Here is a 23,361-nt window from a genome sequence, read left to right as displayed (position 1 = left end):
AAACATTGCATGAACTTTTTTGTCCTGTAGTTATCTCTCATGTAAATGAGAGATAACTAAATCGCTCATGTAAGTTGGAGGCAGACTGAAGATGCTGTAACACAGCACTGCTGAGTTTATAACAGTGTTACTGATGCACAAAAATGTATACAGCCAGATATGTGCTTTTATCTAACTTGCCATGAAAAGTATACATTATATGCAGTGTGTGTGTGTGTGTGTGTGTGTGAGAGAGAGAGAGAGAGAGAGAGAGAGAGAGATTTGTATGCTGGTTCTAGGAAGTACAAGAAAAAAAGTCTTGTACTTCCATTGAATGGAATGTCTGAAAGAATGCTGCTTGAGCAAATGTGTAAATTACTTGCAGATATGGATCTTTATATAACTGATCAAGTAACCTTCTTTGCTACTGCTGCCAAAAAAAAATTGAGCAAAAGTTTATAGGCTATTGCTGTAAATTCTGCACATGATGTTTTGATTAGTATATTCAATTTGTTTCTTTTTCTTGGTAAACAGTAAGAACCTATGGTTATATACAATAAAACTGATTTGACTGACTGCTTGCATCTGATTAGAATGGGAATGGTGCTGTGCATACACAGTGGATCCAGCGCTGGTCCTACCATCTTTTGAAGCCCATGCAAAATCCTTTGCAAGGCCAACTCACTTCCAACTTGCTGCCAACTCACTTCTTTACCTGCTCCTGACCCACTTCTTTTACCTCCTGTGACCTCCAAAATGCCTTGTGCACCACAGCGGAGACATTTAAGGGTTTGGCGGGAGCAACACCAGTGTCCAATGTGCTTCATCAGGACTCGGTCCTGACATTGCAGTGAGGGGAGGGGGGATATTCCCTTGTGCCAGCACTAGGCCGTTACCCTACCCATGTTTCGATTACTTGCTGCCTCAGTGAGCTGGAACATAAGATGCATGCTATGGGTTTTTGGATAACACGGGAGTATGCGTTCCCTTCTCACATACTCCCAACTCATCTCTCTAGCTATGGCCTCACTAATCTTGTCTTCTGTACCCATCACCACCTTCATCTCCTAATACAAATTCACCAGGTGGCTTTAGCTTTAAAATCAACTTGGCAATATATATAGTCACAAGAGGGAAAGGGAAGAAATGGACACAATTACAGGGAAAGAGGGGACTGAAGACAAAACACTGGTAGTGCTACACACAGGAATTCTACATCTCAGAGAGGTTTTAAGGGCCATGACAGACAAGAAATGATCACAAGTGGTGCTATATTGGCAGGTTTCTCACAGTAAATATGACAGGAATCAGATCCATCTCAGGCAAAAAACTGGCAAGCAAGCCATGACCATGAATACAGTAGATCCAAATCATTTGATTTCTTTCACCACATAAACTTTAAGTTAAGATTTTTCAGGACCCAGATTTTGTTTCACTATGAGAGCACCCCATACATTCATGTGAACAAAACAAAACCAAACCCTGGGAATTTCAATGCAGTAATTAAGCCACTGTGAGAAAATAAAACAATTAGGGGGCTATGCTTCACAAACTGCTCAACTGAAAGCAGTTTATATACATTATTGAACAGCTTTCCTATAACTCCTGTCTTGTTTATATTAATCTATAAAATAGATCATCTCCAGCTTCTCTTCCTGGTGTTTTTCACTGTTTCTATAGTTAACACGCTGAGCCATGTCTCAGACTCCCTGGTCCTCGGATCATGCGCTGTCCATCAGTGGAAGCAGAAGAACATTATAATGAAATTACATCATACCAGGGCCTTGCTGTTGCTGGAGAGAATGTCCCCTTGTGGATTCATATATTTCAGGGCAGATAAAGAATGATTTCACACTAATCAGAACTCAACAAAAATTTTGATCTGGATGAAAGAAAGGTCAAATAATCAATGAGTGATAGTGGGATGAAAGAAAATGACATGACAAGTCAGCAAGAAAAAAATGAATTTTTTTTAAATTGTCCATCTATCAGCATGGTATTTCCAAGACTTGATAACATTTAAGAAAATGTATAATCCATGTTAGCAAAAGACCCATTGTAAAAGATAGGCCACAGATATCATTGAATTTCTCATTTGATGCTCCTGCATTGTTTTCCTAGACATTGCTTTTACTTTCTTGTCTTTTGTCTCTGTATTCCATGTTTAAAGTAGTGAATGGGCTAACTCCCACTGGTTTGATTAGGAACCAGTTTGATATTCACAAGCTTTCTCAGTGAGCATTTGAAAATAGCTCATCTGTTTTGCAGTAGTTCTCTCCCAGCCTGTAACGTTAGCACATGCGCAGTGATGGTAACACGCGCATGAACATTATTGTATAGTCTCCTGGAACTGATTTCATCTGGAGGAGAGGGCTTCTGCCTCCCACCTATGCATGATCATTTTAAACATCTGCATCGAGTTACTCTGACATAGAGAAGAATTACTAGGGTAAATGGAGCTCAGTTCATACAGAGAACAATTCCAGTTATGACTTTGTCTGCTATGGATTCAAAAGAAGCCATTTCTTAGGTAGTTTTGGAAACTGCATCATCAACTGTGTTTGACAGAACAGGGGGTTGGACCACTGGAAAACCTTTGCTGCTTGGAAGGTCCAACGATGACTGGATCACTTATTTTCAATTACTTACAAAATTATGGATGCTGTGGAGAAAGCGGATAGGGAGACATGGCATGCTGGGGGCGGGGGGGGGGGCTTTAAATCTTCATTCCTGCTGTGGTCTTGATCAGAATCACACCACCACCCTAATGCCTGTTTTATACAATGGGAGGAAATGGGAGCTTTCCTCTCATTGCAAATAGGGGGTTTCTAATCAGGACCATAGCAGCGGTAATGGGTGAAAGCCCCCCTCCCACCATGGTCCAGATGAGGCTTGGGATCCCCACGTTGATTACTTGTGTGTATGTTTTTTATCAGCCATATGAGGCCAAACCACATGACAAACATCACATCTCGTTTGACCCAAAGTTCAGTGGGATTTGCTTGCAATTTTTTTTGCATTAGATGACAGGCTTTGTCCCCATGATTGAAGTCTTGTGCTCACCTATGCACACTTAGATAGCAAATGTGGTTTTTTGAGTATGTGAAAAGGATACAAGGTTGCAGCCTAATATTCTCTGTCTCACTATAGAGAAAAAAATATATAATTTCACAAGATTCCATATCCATAGCATTTCACATTCAGCCTAGTGCTCCTCCAGAAAGGACTAGGGTCTTATTAAAATAACTCTATTTACTGGAAGAGACAGAAGTGCTCAGAATGCTAATTGATTCACTCTCTTTTAAATGCAATACCACTGCCATCTTGTAGCTTTAGCTCTTTGAATCTGGAAAGGGCACACAGTTTCAGTAAGTACCTATTAGTTCTGCACATAGAAATATACTTTGCAAAGAATGGCAGTTTGCTCACCTTTCGCTGCAGTTCTTTGCATGATCATCTGTGCAGCCGCATATATGAATTTTGCGCCTGCACATAACTGTATTCAGGAGAATTCCCTGAAGCTACTGCTGTGGCATTCAGAAGAGGACTGAGCTGGAAGGTGGGAGCCATGCCCCCTGAGCATGTGACTGGAGGGTGGGTTAGGGCTCATTCCTCTAGCTAAGCTATAGAAGCTTCCAGAATGGACCTCTGCACAGGCACAGAAACCATATGTAGGACTACAGAGAAACCGTGAAGAACTTGATACTTAATTATTTGAACATTATTAGACATGAAGAAAACAATGCCAGATATGACTTTGTCTACCATGGATTAAATGGAAGCCATTTCTTGGGTAGTTTGGGAAACTGCATCATCAACTGTGTTTGACAGAACAGGGGGTTGGCCCAGAGGCGACCCTTTGCTGCTTTGATGGTCCAATCTTAAAACAGATTTTAAAAATGGCTACCTAGAGCTATGCACGTGACTCTTTGGATCCATCACTAGCCAACTGTGCTCTCTTGGGCTTTCTTCACGTGGAGCTTTATCCTGTAATTGAGATGCTCCTTCACGGAAGTCTGCAGGCTCTTTACGTGACCCTTCAAGGCGTCTCCTGCACTAAATACCCTTTGTTCCATTTTTAAATAGATTGCAGATAATAAGCTATCAAATTACCCTGTTGTGTTCTGTTTGACTTCCCTCCCTGAAAAGAGGAAAAGTGGCAAGAAGAGGAGGGAGATCAATGAAAGATAATGGAAGACTCAGATATGGGGAGAAGGAGGGGGAAGGGGAGGGGGAAGGGGAAGCAGGTAAAAAAGGGAGTCGTTGTGATCCTGCATTTAAGACGGAAGCCCCTTGGAAAGTACCAGGTAGGAAGCGCTGGAACAGTGCCAATGGCCAATGCTGTGCTATATTGTGGTCCTCTTTCCAGCTTGTGAGCCAGTGTATTATTATAAGCAACTATTATTTATGCTAGGTTACTTCATTTATATCTTCCTTGGCCATGGTGACACAGAAGCATTTACACTATAATTCCAGTTTGCGGATAAAAAAAGTCCAGCATATAGATAAGTGGATATGGTTGCACTTCCCATTCTGTTTCTGAACACTACGCTACACTTATCACGGCTGTCAAGATGGCCCCTTTCACTACTATTAAATCCTCTCAAAAAGAAAACCCTAAAATATCTCAGAGAGCAAAACGGATGCCTACAATAATGCTGTTTAATCTCTGTATGCAAATTTTAAATTTGTTGTACCTTTGTGGATCACAAAGGTTAATCTACAGCATGAAAAATTCTTTGCCCGTCCCCTGAGTCCTTTAGCCAACTAATCCACAAGATAGGAATGATTATCCGTGTTGATCTAATTTTGCAGAGGAAAATGGCTTCTTCTTTTTTATTTCCTTTTTTTCCCCCATAGCCACTCTGAATATAAGGCTGAGCAGCAAGGTTAAAAATTTCGGAACAATTCTTTGTTGGCAAGGAGGAGTGAAGTTCCCTTTTAATGTTGATGATGATGATGACGACGACGTATTATAATCCAGACAATGATAACTTCGGGTACCAACTGACAGACGTCCCCCCCCTCCCGCCTGAATTAAAATTCTGATTACTGCCATGCACTGTGGAAAGGCAATGACAATCAGAAGCCTCCAGCACTAACACTGGAGGATAAATCTATTATCTCAGTATTGTCTGAATGGCTGTAATGGCTCCTCTCTTTACAACAAATTGAATAGACATACTCATCCCTAATTATACACAACACCCCCACAGACACTGCTATTTGAGCCTAATTGTAAAATAAGAGACCTCAGGTTTAAACATAATATCCCAGCTAATTATATTTCAAACACATTAAATGATGCAGGGAACAGGAAAAAGGAGATACTGATCTGTTTTATAGGCTTAGTTTACAGTAAAACAATGAAGTTACCATACAGCAGAGACCATCCTGAGATTTAAAATACCACCTTCTTTCACCATGCAGTAAAGAAGCCTGGGGTGGAAAAAAAAGAGTAAGAAACACACTGATACTTAAAGTGGCTATGTCTTTTCGATCATGTGTTATTTCAGATTTTGGTTTTAAACTGTGGCTGTTTAATCTGAGTTCAGTCACATGCATTACTAGCTGTGGAAAGGGATTGCTAAACAGGAATCACTTGAGATAAAGGAGTCTTAAGAAAAGATCCTTAATTTTATGCCAACTGAAAGCTTAAGCATGTATCTTGTTGTACCTGTCTCCCTTTCCTCTTTCACAGCTGCGGGGTGCTGTGCAATTGTCAATTATGCAAAATCTTTAATGAATGTCTAAGCAGATAATTTGCATATAGCCCCACCACTCTTCCCAATGCCTATCAACTGAAGCCAGTAGAGACAGTGATTACATATGGGAAGTTGGAAAAAGTGCTAAGGTTGAGGGGCAGGAACAACTTTCTAGCCTTCACCATTGCTAGTATCCAGGAACATGTCTTACACAGGATCAAGACCAGTGACCTATCTCAGCCAGTATTGTCTACATACCCTGACTGGCAGCAGCTCCCAGATTTTCAGAGAGGAGTCTTTCCAAACCCTATTTGGAGATATCAGCATTTGATTTAAACCTGGGGACCTTTTGCATACATAGCATATGCTCTACCACTGGGCTGCGGACCTTTCCTAAAAATACCACATTTCAGGAGCTGGCTGGATTAGAATCAGAAACCTACGATTCTGTGTGCAGCTGCCCCAGAACTGTAGCAGGACCCTACCCTGGGTATATTCATAAGACCATAAGAAGAGCCATGCTGGATCAGACCAAGGGTTCATCTTGTCCAACATTCAGTTCACACAATGGCCAAGCAGCTGCCCATGGGAAAACCACAAGCAGGACATGAGTGCAACAGCGCCCTCCCACCTGTGTTCCCCAGCAACTGGTGTACGTAGGTATACTGCCTCTGAAACTGGAGCTAGCATAGAGCCATCAGGACTAGTAGCCACTGATAGCCTTGTCCTCCAGGAATTTGTACAATCCCCTTTTAAAGCCATCCAAATTGATGACCATCACTACATCTTGTGGTAGCAAATTCCATAGTTTAACTATGCACTGTGTAAAGAAGTATTTCCTTTCATCTGTCCTGAATCTCCCACCAGCCAGCTTCATGGGATAAGCCTGGGTTCTAGTATTACAATGTAGGGGTGGAATGTCTCCCTATCCACATTCTCCACACCATGCATAATTGTGTACACCTCTATCATGTCTCCCCTTACTCTCCTTTTTTCCAAGCTAAACAATCCCAGCTATTATAACCTTCCCTCATAAGGGAGTTGCCCAGCCCCTTGATCATTTTAGTTGCCCTTTTCTGCACTTTTTCCAACTCTACAATATCTTTTTTTTAGATGTGGTGACCAGAATTGTACACAGTATTCAAAGTGTGTACCTTTGGTCATCTCCAGTTTGTCAGAGGAGGAGGAGGAGGGGAAAGAAGGCATCAACTATAATGCACACACACATAGTGGAAGAAGCAATAGACCCTTTCCCCTTTTATGTGGCATTTTTCCCCTTTCTCTCAGCTGCAGAACCTCCAAGCCTTTCAGCTACCCTTTTTGACATTGTACCAATCCCATGCTTAGAAAGGGAGGTTAACTCACTCTCACATACATATGTGGAAAGGCAATGCCACAGTAGCCTTCTTTATCAGCTGTCTCAACCTTCCCTTGGAAACCTCAAGGCCTATAAATGCCCTCTTTTATAATGAGAGCTCCAGACTATAATTTATTTTGAGCTTTGCCGTTAAGAAAACCCATGAAATTGCCAGACACGATATGACTTAAAGGGTCAGCATGCCTGTGAGTGTTGTTTGAGATGTGCAATGTTTGACAGTTATGGTCATCACCTCACATAGTGCAGTAATGTGGTTGTACAATTAAGAAGATATCTCCATTCCTGCCAAATGTAGATGTTAATCAAAGTGCAAAACTCTGCAAACTTATCTCCTACTTATATTTTGTAAGTAATTATTTTGCACTTCTTCCACTTATATTTTGTAAGTAAGAAGACCAAATATTTTGTAGAAATAGTCTTCTAAATTATATTTATTACAAATGGGAACCCACACGGCTGCCACTGTCAAACAATGAAGAGTATAAGCTTAATAATATATTCTGTGTTTATATGTAGGTACCATCCTGTCACCACATTTTCTCACTGAATTGTATTATATTGTATGTGTGAAAACTACACTCTGATGTGCATGACCAGATGGCGAGGGACCATAGCTCAGCGGCACAAGCCTTGTATACAAAAGATGTAAGGTTTCATCCCTGGCATCTTCAGTTAAAAAGCTGAGGTGGAAAAGGCCATTCTCTGCTAGAAACCCTGAAGAGCCAGTGGGGCTGTTTACATATAATTACAGCAAATGGTGGGTTAATTAACCCAAGATTTGCCATGCCACATGCCAAGCGCATTCTGCAGCCTTACTGCTGTAGGTTAATTGTGGGTGGTTTAACCCACAATTAGCCTATACTGTCTGGGTTTGGATGTCACATAGCAACCCCCCACCAAATATTCAAAATGGCCATGGAACGCTACCAGCACGTGCCACAGCAAATCATGGGTTAACTAACCCACAATTTGTCACTGTTACATGCAAACCAGGTCACTATTCCATGCCACTGTTCCAGCTGGGCAGATTTTGCATATTCAACACCCAGCCATGGCTTGTCATGTCATGCGAAGCCAGGGACTATGGGTTAAACAACCCTCACATAACCCAACAACAGCCTGCACATGCTGCAGCCCACCATGGCTTAAATAATTTGTAGTAGGGTTACAGCATATCAGACAAGGACAAAAAAGAAGTCTTAAGGAATGGAAGGAAGCAAGGAGGAATGGGTGATAATCAGGGCAATATGCTGATAAAGGTGAGAAACCATAGGTGGATTGTGTAATCAAGATACAGACCTTGTCCGGATGATCACATCTTGACTTAATAAACCGAGATATGAATGAGCCTTGTTGGCCGTATGTGGCTTCTTCCTGTTTCGGAGCACCATAATTAACACCAGAAGTCTTTACTTAACCATAGTTAATTGCACAGGTAAAAGGCTTGAGCATATATTGGCTTATTAAGCTGACATAGGATTGTCCAAACCACCTCATAGTTAGGGATTCAGTGAGGGAAGTTTTAGCAGAATAACCGGGAGCAGAGGCTAGAGTACCGTGGGGGGGAGGTTGGTATAGTTAAATATAGTTAAAAAGACCGCCTTCTCCCATACAACTCTGTTGGAGTTTTAAGGTCTTCAGGGGAGGTCCTCCTCTCAATACCACTGCCATCAGAGGTGCATTTCATAAGGACACAAGAGAGGCCTTCTCCGTAGCCACTTCCAGGCTCTGGAACCCCATGCTGAAGAAGGATAGGTTGGCTCCCTCTTTGTTGTCCTTCTGTGGGTAGGCAAAGACATTTTTATTCAGGCAGGCTATGGGCATATCAGCAGACCTGTAGCTGAAGGGGCTTTTAATTGGTTGGTCCTGTTTATTTCTTTTATTGTTGTATTTTTAATATATTTGTTCTTACGTTATGTTTTTAATTAAGATTTTGTTAACCTGGACATTATTGTTAGCCGCCTCGAGTGCCATTTTTTTGGTGGGAAAGGTGGGAAAGAAATTAAATAAGTTTTCTGCCACAAATGGGGAAACCATGATGAAGAGGTGCTATTCATTGTTTGCTTCACTTTCTGCTATTTCCAAAAACTGGATTTCAGTAGAGAAGTGCAGTGAAAGAAATTAATCCATTCAGGTGGGAGAGTTACTAGAATCCTTCTGTCCCATGCAAAAGAGCAGCTCTCTAACCACTCATCCCAGTAGAGAGGGCTGTAGCTGAGCAACAAAGGCAGATGCTTTGGACATATAAGGGCTCAAGTCGTTAGCTTCCAGTTGATTTGAGGTAGCAAAATGTGGAAAAGTGGACAATGTGGATACTTCCCATGCCAGCACTGCACCTCCGCTAGGGCCACCAGCACCACATCACAACTTATTTTGGAGAAAAATGCCAAGTTACCTTCCCAACCTGTAGCTCCCAGTTGCAAATGTTACTCATGTAGCACCCGCTTTTTCAAATTAAATACTACGTGACACTTTCTTGCTGTTGCAGGATGACAGCAGCACATCACAAGCTCAAATGAATAATAATAATTTTTTAAAAAACTCCAAAAATTACAAAGCAACTTCATTTCCATATAGAGAAACAGATGTTTGGGGAGTGCTTTTTTTTTTTTTTTTAAGAGATCCATCTCTCTGGATTTCTCCATGTCATATTAATCTGTTGTTGAAAAGACAGGTGAAATTCTGTGGAAGAAGTGATGTTGGACAAGCATTTAATTAAGAACAGAATTGCAAAAGCAGAAAGAAGTCTACAAGTTTTGAGTTGGAAATTCCAAAATGTTTACTGCATTCCTAATCATCCTTCAAAAATTTCCTTTCAATCACTCATTTTTCATGCCCCCAAATAAAAAAGCAACAATACATATCTGATAAATGCCTGCTTTTGTGAATGGTTGTGCTCTGAATTTCTGTAGCATCTTGCATTGCTAAACTCACCTCAGGGAGTAAGGACTGTCAGGAAAAGGACATATGATTCGCTTAGCTAGCAACATGAAAAGAAAGCTTACACTCTAATTCTTAGTTTTCCCAGTTGAGCTCCAACTCAATTATAAAGCAAAATCTGGAGCCACAGTGCAAGACTAGATACAGCTCTGTGTGCACAAGTAATCAACTCCAATTCCCTCCACCCAATTTAATTACAAAACAACATTTGGTGCAACAGCTAAACGCATACCAGGTGACCTCTTGCTTCAATCTGTCTGAGCATTTACAAGACTCCTGGCTCTGCCGTGTGACTTGCACTGTCATTTTTATTTTATACACAGCTTGGAGCACATAACAGTATTACTATCTTCCTACCCCAGCCTTTACACATGGCCTATGCCCGTGCAAAAATAACTTCACAAAGCTTATATCCACTTGCATATACTCAGAGAACCTTGATTTATGATTTTTGTCATTTTCTTCTCACCACCCTCCTCTTTTTCTATTCCTTTGGAGCAATGTTTTAATATAAGCATACGTTCAGCTGGTTGCTTTTATTTACAGTTTTGTTCAACCCATTCCCTCTTCTGTTCAACACTAATCACATTTTAAACATGGGACTGTTCAAACACAGTGTCTGTCTATTAGGGTGGAGAACAGGTAGAGTCAAAATAAAAACAAAATCAGCTATCGGTGTACACTCAGGGTTGCATCCAATGGGCAGTATCCAGCTGTGTCATTCCGCTAGCGCATAGTTCAGAAACTTGGTTCTGAACTATGTGCAAGAGAAGAATGCAACTAAAGTTACATTGGAGCAAGCAGGGTTGCGCAAGCAGTTGTGCATTATGCTTGTGCATCCAGTTGCACAGTGGCTTGAACAACCAGTTGTACAAGTGTAATGGGCAAGCACTTGTGCAAGGGAAAGGTTTAGCGGAGCTCCGCTAGCGCTATTTGAGTTTGCGGAATGATACCGGTGGATACTGTTTGTCCTACTTAGAGTAGACCCACTGAAATGAATAGGACTTAAGTTAGACTAACATTGGATACAACCCTCAATCCCTAGTACACATGATGGGAACTGGACTGGCTGGGAAAATCCAGTGCACTTTATCTTTTGGCTGGGAAAATCCAGTTCCTCTGAATAAATGAATAACAAACCACAGAAAACTGGCAAATCAACCTACCATCACTGTTGATACAGACCACCTGAGGGACCTGAGTACCAGGCCCACACTCCTTCTCATTGTCTGGAATGCATTCTTCCAGTCTTACTATCCTCCAGTCATAGCAAGAAGGTTCTTCACATGGGATGGCTTCAAGCAGATGAGGGCAATTGCCAGTGCCTCCTGTGGGTTCATTTCTGATGCGACGTTTTCTTAGTCGAAAACCTTCAGTATGAAAAATAAGAAACAATTAGCACAGTCATTTTCGTGCATCAAGTGAAATCACTTTTTTCTATTCACATTTTAAACTGTAGGAACATCACCACATATCTCCTATAGACAGTTTTTAATTTAATTTAATTTATTATTATATTTATATACCACCTTCTTTCCTCTTGTGAGCAACCTGAGGCAGCTTAGATAGTCCCCCTCCTCTCCATTTTATCCTCACAACAACCCTGTGAGATAGGTTAGGCTGAAAGTCAGTGACTGGCCCAAAGGCACCCAGTGAGCTTCATGGCTGAGTGGAGACTAGAACTTGGAACTCCCAAGTCCCAGTCACAAGACTCTAACCACTACACCATATTGGCTCTCACTGGTTGTCATAATTTGCTCTCTTTCATTGCTAAAATAAGTCTTTATGTAATTAACAATTCTGAAATGACACAATATGCAAACTTTGAAAGCCCTGGTCTTGTATGTGGTTAATGAACTCTCTTTTTGAAATGTTTGTTCAAATATTAAGTAATTTCTGTATGACCAAGTGAGATCTACTGGCAAAACTTGTGTAATACTTGAACACACATTTCAAGTGTGCTCACTGTGTAAGTTGCTACTGATTGAGGTATCCTGGACATCTGTTTGTCCTATTTATTTTTCTGTTTGTGAGGCCTGAGGATGTGGACAAAATGGACCTATCATTTGTGTGCATGACCCTTGCCCTTCCTGTCTCATGAAAGCAGCCAAAGGAGGCCTGCCGGAATGGGTCAGTAATGTTTCAAAGCTTCCATAAGAGAGGGTGTGGCTCCACCTAATTTAATGGAAACAGTTGTGAGACTGCTTTTTGAAGAAGCCCTTATTAAATCCTGCCTAATGCTGGACCATTTCCAGCCAGTCTCTATGTCATTCATGGGCAAGAAAGTTTGAACATGTGATTGCAACCCAATTCCTGGGTTTCTGAATGAAGCTGATTATCTGGATCCTTTTGGTCTGGTTTCTGGTTGGATTTCAGATTGATCACCCAGGCTGATAAACTTCTTGAATTTTAGACAGGGAAAGTGTGTCCTTGTTCATTCTGCTGAACCTCTCATCAACATGCTGTCTTTCTGGATCATCTATCTGGGATGGATATTGGGGGTTTATAGTAGTTTTGGTCCTTTTGGTTTCAGAAAGCGGTAGGAAAGGATTTCCGCTTGACACAGTAGCCATTCGTTTATAGCACGGGTGGGCAACATGTGGCCCATGGGCTGCACATATCTTCTGTCCTCTGTGTGGCCCATGCCGCCCCTACATCACTGAAATTCAGTGGCATGGCTGCCATAAAAAATGGGCAATTGGAGGCCGTGGTGGTTTTGAACTGATGTCTGAGGTCAGTGAAGGACTGGATGTGGCACCACAAATTGAAGCTTAATCCAGACAAGACAGAGGCCCTCCTGGTCAGTAAGAATGTAGATTAGGGCTTCACTCTGCTTTAGCTGGGGTTGCGCTCCCACTGAAAAACCAGCTTCACAATCAGGAGATGCTTCTTGAGCTAACTTTCCTATTGGATTTTCAGATGGCAGCTGTAGCCAGGAGTGTTCTTGGCCAAGTTAGGCTGGCATGTCAACTGCACCCATTCCTAGGGAAAGAAGATCTGACCATGTTGACAGAAGTCTTATTTACATATAATTTGGACTATTGTAAGGTGCTCTAAGTGAAATTGTGTTTGTAAAACATCCAGAAACTGAAGCTGGTGCAAAATGCTGCAGTGGAAGCAGTGTTTTTGTTAGATGCAAAGAGAAATTATAAGAGGCCCAGAATATGTATCAGTCCAAAATCATCAAAAATCCCAATGGCTATATAGCCATTATTCAGTGGCTATATTATATATTTATATAATTCCAACCATGGCTATAATAAAAGAAAGCACATGCTCTTCTTTTAGAATGGTCTTACATTTATCTGTGTACAAGGCTTATATCAGTATCGACTGAGAGCTCAAATATTAAGCTCCCTTAGTTCAGTATACAGGAACGATAGCTATCATCATTTAGAAAACGTACGTACCCTTTTTGGCTTGTTGGTCATCACAACTTTCAAACGTGCATGGTCCCCAAGCTGACCAGGCTGATACCTCACACTCTACGGGACACGGGATATGGCACAACTGGGTTGTGCTAGGAACAGGGCCTGTGCACAGTTTCCAATCCACAGGTTTGGATGCTATGGGGAGGAAAAATACACAATGTTTTATTTGTTTTTACATATGGGTGAAGCTCTGCTGAAAGTCAACACCACTCCCCATCAAGAAGTGCCTTCTCATGTCTTCAGTCTGATGAAGTGAAGTTAAAGTAACTGTCTTTAAAGCAGCTTCTGCTCTTTAACTTGAAATTTTGCATTCTCTAGCAGTTGACACTGAAAATCGGCAGGAAAGCTGTAATTTTTTTCCTGCTGTCACTGCCATCCCACAGAATTCCACAGGGCAGCAGCGACAGGAGTGGCCTGTGGGGGGTGGAGGCAGTGGAGAAAATTGTCCCTAGAGCTTCCAAAGTTGCCCACTCCTGCCATACGAAGACCCCCTCCACAGGTACATACATGTATTGGCTCAGAGAGTGGAAGTGGAGGGTATCTCTTTAGAGAACTTCCCTACACTCCTTTTGAGGTAGGAAGAGCACATAACACAAACCAATGGCATTGAAGAATGTAAGAATTCACTTGCTGGATCTTTCTCCAATAATCACCACATACATGCCTATTGGAAGCTCATAAATGGCACATAAATAATGTGATAGCTATCCCAGAGTTGTTTGTCTCCAACATCTGGCAATCAGAAGTAGATTGTCTAAACACTGAGGTTCTAAGTCCAAATTCCTGACTATGCACGCTATAGTAATATCTCTAGCCCAAACCGTTGAGGAGTATTGTGTGCTTGCCCATCTCTATCATATCACATTTATGGGAGAGGACCTCCTAACGGAAGAAGGCAGACTGCTAAGAAAACTACTTTACTCTAGAAACTAAGACTGAGATGAAATTGCATAACAACAACACCTTTGAGTCAAAGTGCTCCCCCGCCTCCTGAATTGAAGTTTTTTAAGTTATAGAAAGCACAAATCACAACATTTTGCAGGAAATTAAGTTCACCAGGAGTTGCTGGTCTGAGCCCATCACTAAATACACTCAAAAGAATATGATAAAGGAATTCCCATTTTAGCCATCTTGATCATTCAGTTCTGAAGTTTAATTATTATGCTCTTTTATTGTTCTTTTTAATACCTTGAACTTTTTAGAGTGGAAGCCCACAGGTTCAGAAGCAGAGGCACTGTTTTATAGAGCTGTGTGTATTCTATACAGCTGACATAGTTCTCTCAAAATGGAGAATGAGTCTTGAGATATGCTTTGTCTGAAACTTCAGGTAAAAGGCCTTAATTACATACCTGTTATTTCAAAAGTGATGGATAGAAGTGGAGCAGCACTAGCCTTCGATGGGCTCTGTGACTGACTTTCTGAAATAACATGAATAAAGACCAGCATGAATACACGAGAATGGAGGCTCCTAATACAGCCTAAGACAGGATTAGTTGCTTTGAATACACAGCTTATGCTGCAAGTATGGGATTCTTGATGGCTACAGTGGTAGATTTTCCTTTTCCATTGTTGCCATTCCCTAGTTTAACCACCATCTTTCTAAAGGCATGCCTTTTCTCTCTCTCCCAGTAATACATAGGAATCTAGTAGTTATAGCTCTCACCTGTGATGGCATCCTGCCCCCTATGGCTTTGTAAACTAAAGCTCACTCTCTCCTTTTTAACTAGTTGGAGGGCCAGGGAAATAAAATGTTCTATGCATACAATGATTCCAGTCTGCTTTCTTGTGCCCACAGAGTTTACTCAATAGGCTCTGTTTTTCTTATTACATTCAAGTCAGTATAGATTTCATTCCAGCCTATGCAAAGAATGATGTCACAGATTTTTAAATACCTGATCCCTCCTTGGAAATACAGACATGTTGCTAAATACCATTATTAATGCCCTTTCTTTAGACAAGAGTTATTGTCATCATCTCAATGGCACAAACATTTCAGTTTCTTCATGAGATGACTGTCCAAGAGACCTAGGCCCCATCTACATGGGGGATTTACCCCAGTTCTACTGTGCCTCACAGACGACTGTGGCACATGACGTACTCCCTTCCCTGTAGCAACTGTGTGTTTTCATGTTGTAAAATCCGCATTTTTCCAAAGTCATTTTGTGACAGATTTTCCCATCGCACCAGCTTCAGTGCAATTTGAGAGTCTGTGTGACTTCCAGTAGTGATATTGCCTTTGGCACGGGCGGGGGCAGGGGGGCACAGCGCTGATAGGAGGAAGGGAAAGCTGTGTCATAACTGGAGGACCGGACCTAGGCATGATCATGCTTTGTTTTTCCTAGGGATGGGGGAGAATTTCTCCCCGAAACTTCAGGGGGCCGAGTGCCAACGTATTTGGCCCCCCGAAGTAGTTTCAGGGAGAAATTCTCCGCACCCCCCCGCACCCCGCACCCCCCCCCCCCCGGGATGGGACTTACCTTTCCCGAATGTCCCTCCCGGCGGCGGGTCCCGGTGGCGGTTCGGCAGGTCTTCGACAGGGGCAGAGGCGGCAGCCGGTCTTTTGACCGGCTGCCGCCACTGGCCCACCGCCATTCCAATAAAAGTAAAAAAAAAAAATGCCCCCGTGATAGGCTACGTGACGATTAACGTAGCCTATCACGGCTAGATTTGCAAAGTCAGCTGTGATAGGCTACGTAAATCGTCACGTAGCCTATCACGGGTGACTTTAAAAAAAAAAAAAAGCACGTACGGCTAATTGCGGCCCCATAGGGAGCCGCCATTCGCGTTCCTTATTTGGTTGCCGTAGTCTACGTGAAGATTTACGTAGACTACAGCGACCAAATAAGGAACGCGAATGGCGGCTCCCTATGGGGGCCGCCATTTGCGTACACGCTTTTTTTTTTTTTAAAGTCACCCGTGATAGGCTACGTGACAATTAACGTAGCCTATCACGGCTGACTTTGCAGATCTAGCCGTGATAGGCTACGTTAATCATCACGTAGCCTATCACGGGGGCATTTTTGTTGTTTTTTTTACTTTTTATTTCGCGGCCGGGCAAGGTGAGGCGCCTCCTCCCCGGCCTGAATTTCGGCCGGGCGAGGCGGGAAGCCTCCCCCCCCGCCTGAATTTCGGCCGGGCGAGGAGGGAAGCCTCCCCCCCCGGCCTGAACTTCGGGGGGAGCAGCGAAGCGCCTCCCCCCCACCGCAAAGCAAGCTGCGAGACAAGGTAAGTGGCTTTCGTGCACCCCTAGTTTTTCCCCAAATAATATTGCTGTGGGAGGCTTTTGTTCTTTTGAAATCTCCACTTCTGTCCTGAAGTGGACAGAAGTGGGAGTCAATGGGAATTACCCAGAAGTAATTCCCATTGACTTCCACTGCACTTACTCAACACAGAGCTGAGAGGGGTGGGGAAGCCTATGGTTTTGAAGCTGCACCTACCTGGAGGTGCTGAGCTTCGCAAAAAGGTGAATGAGTTTAAAAGGTGCTTTGTTTTTCCCCAAAGGAGCCCATGCTTTGGGATGACTTCTGTTCTTTTGAAATCTCCACTTCTGCCCTGAAAACAGCCCGCTGAACACGTCTACTCAGAAGAAATGCCCATTGCCTTCCACTAGACTTACTCAACACGGAGCGGAGAGGGGTGGGGAAGCCTATTGTTTTGAATCTCTGCTTTTCCGGAGGTGCAGAGGAGCACAGCACCTTTGCATAATGTTAATGACTTTGACATGATTTGTTTTCCCCCAAATGAGCCTGTGCTTTGGAGGAACTGTTGTTCCCTTGAAATCTCCACTTCTGCCCTGAGAACAGCCTGCTAAACCTGTCTACTCAGAAAGAATTCCCACTGACTTCCACTGAGGTTCCACCCCTTTGCAGCTACAGAGGTGCAGAGGGGAGGGGAGGGAAAGAAATAAAAAAGGGCCAGGCTGGGGGGCTGCTGAAGCCTCCTTCCAGGGAAGGGCCTCTGTGGGGCACCAGTGTCGCAGGAGAGAGGAGTGCCACAGATCCTCTGCTGCACCACCTGCTCCACGCCCATGGCCTGGCGGCTCCTGCTCGGGGCTTCCGGGAGAGAGGAAGGTTCATGCAGGCATACACACACACACACTCCTTTCCCTCAGTCTGGGCATTGACTTCCCTGCACTTAAGAGTGGGGCTGAGAAAGGGGGGCGGGGAGCCTATGGGATTTTATTTGTTAGGAAGCTTGTTGATGCCACAAGACTTCACCCACAGTCTGCCATGCAAAAGCGGTTCTTTTGTTCTTGTTTTTATACCCCACTTTAACTGGCTGCGTGTGCCGTCGAAGGAGCAAATCGGATTTCACGGAAATGCAGTTTTAAACAGAATCGTGTTGGAAATCGTCTCCGTGTAGATGGGGCCCTAGGTTCTCAAGTGCTGTGTGTTAAGCAAATTAAGCAATTCCATCATTATTGGGTGGAAATGTGCACCACAATCTGAGTCCTTAACAAGAAATACATTGTTTTGATCCAAATACCTGGATCAAACTTAGCACTTAGCTATCTAGTCTTCTCAAGTTATGCTTCCATGTATGATGAATCACATGCGCATAAGCCTTGCTGTGGGTCTCAGAGCATCATTCATATTAAGGTGAAACAAGTCAAGGACACCTCTGTTATATGGCTGTATTTATTTTGAAGTCAGCCTAATGTCAGAATATATTGTGGGCATTTCAGGTCATTCTAAACTACGGAGTAGATTGATTTATTGAAGTTTATTTGGGTTTTATTGATTATTTTAAAGTTCTAAAGAAAAAGACATACAATACCACCTAATCACATCACTTACTTAAGACCATTTCCCCTTTTAAAAGTGCAGTCCACTGGGACGTTCTCTTGTGCAATCCCCACTGAAATTAATAGAGATTGTACAAGAGCAAGTTGTCAAAAGGGTTTGTGATCTTGTACAATTCCCATTTCAATAGGAAGGAAGCATACACCTAGTTTTTACACCTAATTTTAGAGAGATTAACCTGATAGGATACTGGTCCATGACAGGATGGTCCATGTAAGACTGGCCCAAGACAACGTAAAGGACATGTGGATGCTGCACACCTTTAGGCTGGAAGCACATTTTATCAATTCAGATAACAGTGTCATAGGGAGACATGTTATGCCCATGGAGACTAAAAAGAAAATGGGTTCATGGACTCATAGCTGGCTCTATCAGTAGGCAGAATGAGGCCTTGCGGGCCTCGGGTACTGGGGGGCCGGGAGTGGCAGCAAGGCATTGGAGGACAGAGATGTGTATGTGGTGTGGCCTGCCCTTTGTCCCCTAAACTGGCCTGCTGCCCTCAGGAGGATGTTGTCTGGTCATCAATGTTGAAGTAATATTTAACTACCAATCCAGTCAGCTTCTGTGTGTAGAATAGCAGCGTTAACATGTCCTTCATTTCAGGCAGCAAAATGCCTTGGGCCAGACTTGCATGGACCATCCTGTTATGCAACCAGTATTCTATCAGGTTCTCAGGTGGCAGGCACTGGAAAGACTTCTGCCTGAGCTCCTCAAAGCAGTGAGTTAAAAAGTGTGCATCTTCACCCACTGGATGCATGAAGCCGGTGGGTATTAAGAGCTGAAATATTTCAACATCACTTTCAACTGTTCAAAGTGCTTCACATGCATCATCTGCTTCGAATCCTTACAATAACCCTGTTATGTAAGTCATTATCCCCATACAGCAGATGGGGGGAAGTGAGGCTGAGAGGGAGCAGCCTGCCTAAGGTCAAACTATCGAGTTCATGGCAGAGGTAACATTCGAAATGGAGACTTCCTGATTCAAAGGTCAACCAGTATGCTACATGTTCCTATGAATGCCACAAGTCAGAAAACATTTATATCTTATAAATGAAATATGATTTTAAAAGAATGGAAAAATATATATTTGAAGGTTTAGCGTTCACGCTAATCCATTTGTTAGTGATTAAAACATACCTTCTTTTTCCTTGAGAGTGTTTAAGTAAGAGAGGAGATTTTCATTAGCTTGCACACAGTATACCTCCCGAGTCTGAATGCCACCTCCACAAAGAGCTGTTTGATTTCCTCGTCGTTTATCCTGTTGGCTAAGTAAAGGGTCAATGCGACATTCTGTCCACTCTGTGGTTCTCCAGCCATACCTGAACCAAAGAAATGGTCAGCTGACAAACTAGCTATTTAAACAAACAATTAAGTAATCTCAGATAATGTCATAAGCAACAGAACCTATTCCTTTTTTTGTCTAAATTATTAATAGGGATGCAACTTAAACCATAATGAGCTGAACCGTGGTTGAATCCAGATCCCACTGAAATCAATAGGGCAAGTTAGTCATGACTTAAGTCCCACTGATTTCAATGGGAACACCAAAAAACTATCAGCACAATCCTAGGCATGTCTACTCAGAAGTATACCCCATTTACTTCAAAGTGACTTACTCCTGGGTAAGAGTGTGTAACACTGCAGCCTAAGACTGCCTTCCTGTGCACACTTACCAGAGGGTAACCCCCACTGAACACAGCGGGACTTAATTCTAATTAAACATCTATACAATTGAGCTGTTAGTCGGGATACAACCCAATTGTTTTTCACATTTTGGGGAGATGTTTTATTTGCACTAAATAAGAGATAATTATTGAAAGAATAAACATATGATTTCTAGTAGTAGTAGTAGTATTGCAGTAAGGAAGAATGCTGCCTGGAAGGAAGCATTATTGGGTGTCTGGGTAAGCAGATGCCATAATTTGAAGTTAAAATGATACAATGAAATCCGAGATACGTATGTTTTGAAAATATTAAGAGTTGCATGGGAAAAAAATTAGAAACTTCCAATTTCCTTTTGATAAGAAACATAAAGGTGTATGTTTACACATCAGAGCACAACTATACTTTTTCTCCCTAATACCCATCTTCCCTAAACACACACACACACAAATATATATCACTCTCCCTCTCCCTCCTCCCTCTCCTTCTCTCTTATATTCCTTTTTCTTGTCAAGATTATGTTGGTTTCTCCAGAATTCTCAGGCTTCCCTGCTGAGCAATGATACATGATGAGAAGCTGTGAGCTTTCCAATCAGTCACTTCACAGAGAAAGATCTGTGATTCTAAGTTAAAATCTCAATCAGCCTTATGAAGTGAAAGAAATGTCACAAGATGCTCCATTCACTGACCAGTTTAAGCATATATCAAGGGAACCATTTCAACAAGCCAGTGGAGATGGAGAATGATATATTTGCTCTCCCAGGAAAAATGACAATGTCTCACAATCAAAGCTAGAGTACGAAATAACTCATCAAAAATAGTGTATCTTAAGGCTGCAATCCTATATACAACTACCTAGGAGTAAGTTCTAGTGAGTTCAATGGGACTTACTTTTGAGTAGACATGCATTGGATTGCACTGCACTACTGATTTCCTTCCAGGGCAATAAAGACAAGAAGGAAGCGGAGGAGAAGGAAACCCAAACAATTCCTTGTGTCTGTGTATTAATATTAATCTCAATTAGAAGCTGTGAATTTAGGAAATCATTTGAATCTAAACTAATTACTGTCATATCTTCTGTGCTCTAAGGAGGACTAATTTATTTACTGCTGCTTTTATATTTTTTCCCTACTGACCAGTTGCTGAAGATATTGAGATGCTTAAGGGATATTTATCGGCTTTGTATACAGATCAGGTATTTTATCCCTCTGAGCATGGAGTACTTCACGGACTGAAATCCTGCTATAAAACCTTTTGTGGAAAATAGTATCCTTGTCTAACAGCTACACTGATATGCTCCCAAAATCATACTATACTGCAAGTTTGTTGACATGCATACCAGCATCCAGTACCTTGAAAATAAGGCAACTATCTTCCCTGTCCACCCCAGGGGTTATCTTATTTTTTATACAGAATATGATAAAAGCTGGCTGGTGCCTCTCACTTGTGACCCTCTCTGCAATTGGCTGAGCTGCTGTGATGTCATCAGATGGCTATCATGTTCCCATCCTGCCTGTCAACTTCCATGTTGTTCAGTGTTTGAGACAGGATGTTGAGTGCTTTGGACCACTGGCTTCATCCAGCGTATAAGCCGTTATATTTTTAGTTGCCTCCCTAACAATGACTCCATGGTATTTCTTCTAAAGATTTAAATCTAAAACTTAACTGTAGTTTACAAAACTCTTCCTGCCCCACAACTGCACACACACTATGACCTCAAATTGCATTTGAAAGCCAGTTCACTCGAGGGCCATTCATACGCACTCGAAGGAAGAACTGGAGCCCTGATAAATGATGAAGATGATAATGTGATACTAGGGATGTACGAAAGTCACTTACCTTTTCACGAAATTTGATTCGAGGTGGGGGGGAGGCGCTCCGTCCCTCCCCCTGAAATTCAGGCCGGGGGGGGAGGCGCTCCGTCCCTCCCCCCCCAAATCCTGGCCAGCCGGGTCTGCAAATGGCGGCGGTCATAGCCGCCGCCGTTTGCGTCCCTGCAGTCAGCCGTGATAGGCTACGTAAATGTTTACGTAGCCTATCACGGCTGAGTAAAACAACAACAACAACAACGCACGTACGCAAATGGCGGTGCCCATGGGCGCCGCCATTTGCGTACATGCGTTGTTGTTGTTGTTTTACTCAGCCGTGATAGGCTACGTAAACATTTACATAGCCTATCACGGTATTTTTTAAAAATCTAGCCGTGATAGGCTACGTAAATCTTTACGTAGCCTATCACGTTTGTTTGTTTGTTTGTTTGTTTACTGGAAATGGCGGTGGCGGCAGCCGGTCGGAAGACCGGCTGCCGCAGCCACTGCCACCGAACCACCGCCGAACCGCCGCCGGAGCTGCCGCCGCCAGGAAGATTCGCCCAAGGTAAGTCCTGTCCCAGCGGGGGGGGGGGGGCGGGGGAGCAGACCATTTCGCCACCAATTTCGGGGGGCCAAATGCGCTGGCATTCGGCCTTCCCGAGATTCGTGGTGAAATTCTCTGACATCCCTATGTGATACTACTTTCTTTCCAAGTGTTACACAGAAGGCTTGTTAAGTGGCAGGCACAAATGGGTATTTCTTTCTTTAGAAAAGCAATTGACTGTTTTGAAAAAAGGGTGGGATGGCTACTTCTTGGGAGGCCACTTGGCTTTATAGCATTTACCTAGTGGAGTAGATTTCCCTAGGTGGGGCACCTTTTCCAGCTCAAGGGCCCAACTGTCAAAGGCTCCTTGGAGGCCTCTCTCAGTCTAATCCAGTAGCCAAGTCCAGACACAGAAAAAGGGATTCTTTTCAAAGCTTTATTCCTCTTTTACAACTTAACAACTCTACTGTTAGCAACTAGATATGATCAGCACAGTACCTATGCCCTAAGTTAGAACAGTTGGTCCCTGTTTGAAGGAGAATCATTGGCAGACCCTGAACTTATGGGCTAGGGAGAGTCCCTCCCCTTTTCCCTTGGATCCTCTGGGCGCAACCGTTGCTTGCGCGCCAACCGGGCACTATGCTGCCTTTCTGCGCCCTCCATTTGGCACCACTCCCTGCGTCGGCGTCGCGCATCCAGCAAATCTGCTTCCCGCGATCTCTCACTCCCGGGACTGCTATCTATGCTAGGAATGCTGGTGGGAGGAATCCCTGCCAGCTGTTGGCCCTGGGAAGGATGAGCGCGCTCCTCTCCCAGGAGCGGCTGCTCTTCCTCAGAATCAGAACTACTCTGGGATTCTATGGGCTTAGTGTCCACCCTGACACCAACTGCCACCCAGGGGACCCCCCGGAGGCTGCATGCTAGCAGCAGGTGAAGCCAGAACCCAAAGTGGGCAAGGCCACCCAACTCTCTTTCTCTTGCAGACACATGCACATAGCATTTATTCATATACACCCATACACACCCCATTCACACACAGACACACACTCAGACACACACCAATGGTGTAGTGGTAAATTCTGAAGTGCAAGCACTCATCATTATGGCCA

The 23,361-nt window shown here is 43.1% G+C and overlaps 1 protein-coding gene across 1 annotated transcript in view; it reads right to left on the bottom strand.

Moving 5' to 3' along the window:
- THSD7A (thrombospondin type 1 domain containing 7A) overlaps positions 1-23,361 on the bottom strand; it is a 414,592-nt gene that overhangs the window by 140,538 nt on the left and 250,693 nt on the right. The window contains exons 5-8 of the mRNA XM_084858685.1: positions 19,373-19,554; positions 14,783-14,851; positions 13,413-13,568; positions 11,169-11,372 (exon numbers count right to left, since the gene is read on the bottom strand). Of these exons, the coding sequence (XP_084714811.1) occupies positions 11,169-11,372; positions 13,413-13,568; positions 14,783-14,851; positions 19,373-19,554 (611 nt within the window). The remainder of the gene's footprint in view (positions 1-11,168; positions 11,373-13,412; positions 13,569-14,782; positions 14,852-19,372; positions 19,555-23,361) is intronic.

This window comes from Heloderma suspectum, chromosome 5 (genome assembly GCF_057233095.1).
Source record: "Heloderma suspectum isolate Gila_16-S chromosome 5, 16-S_ref, whole genome shotgun sequence".
Lineage (NCBI taxonomy): Eukaryota > Metazoa > Chordata > Lepidosauria > Squamata > Helodermatidae > Heloderma > Heloderma suspectum.
This window is presented reverse-complemented; position numbering and strand designations above follow the sequence as displayed.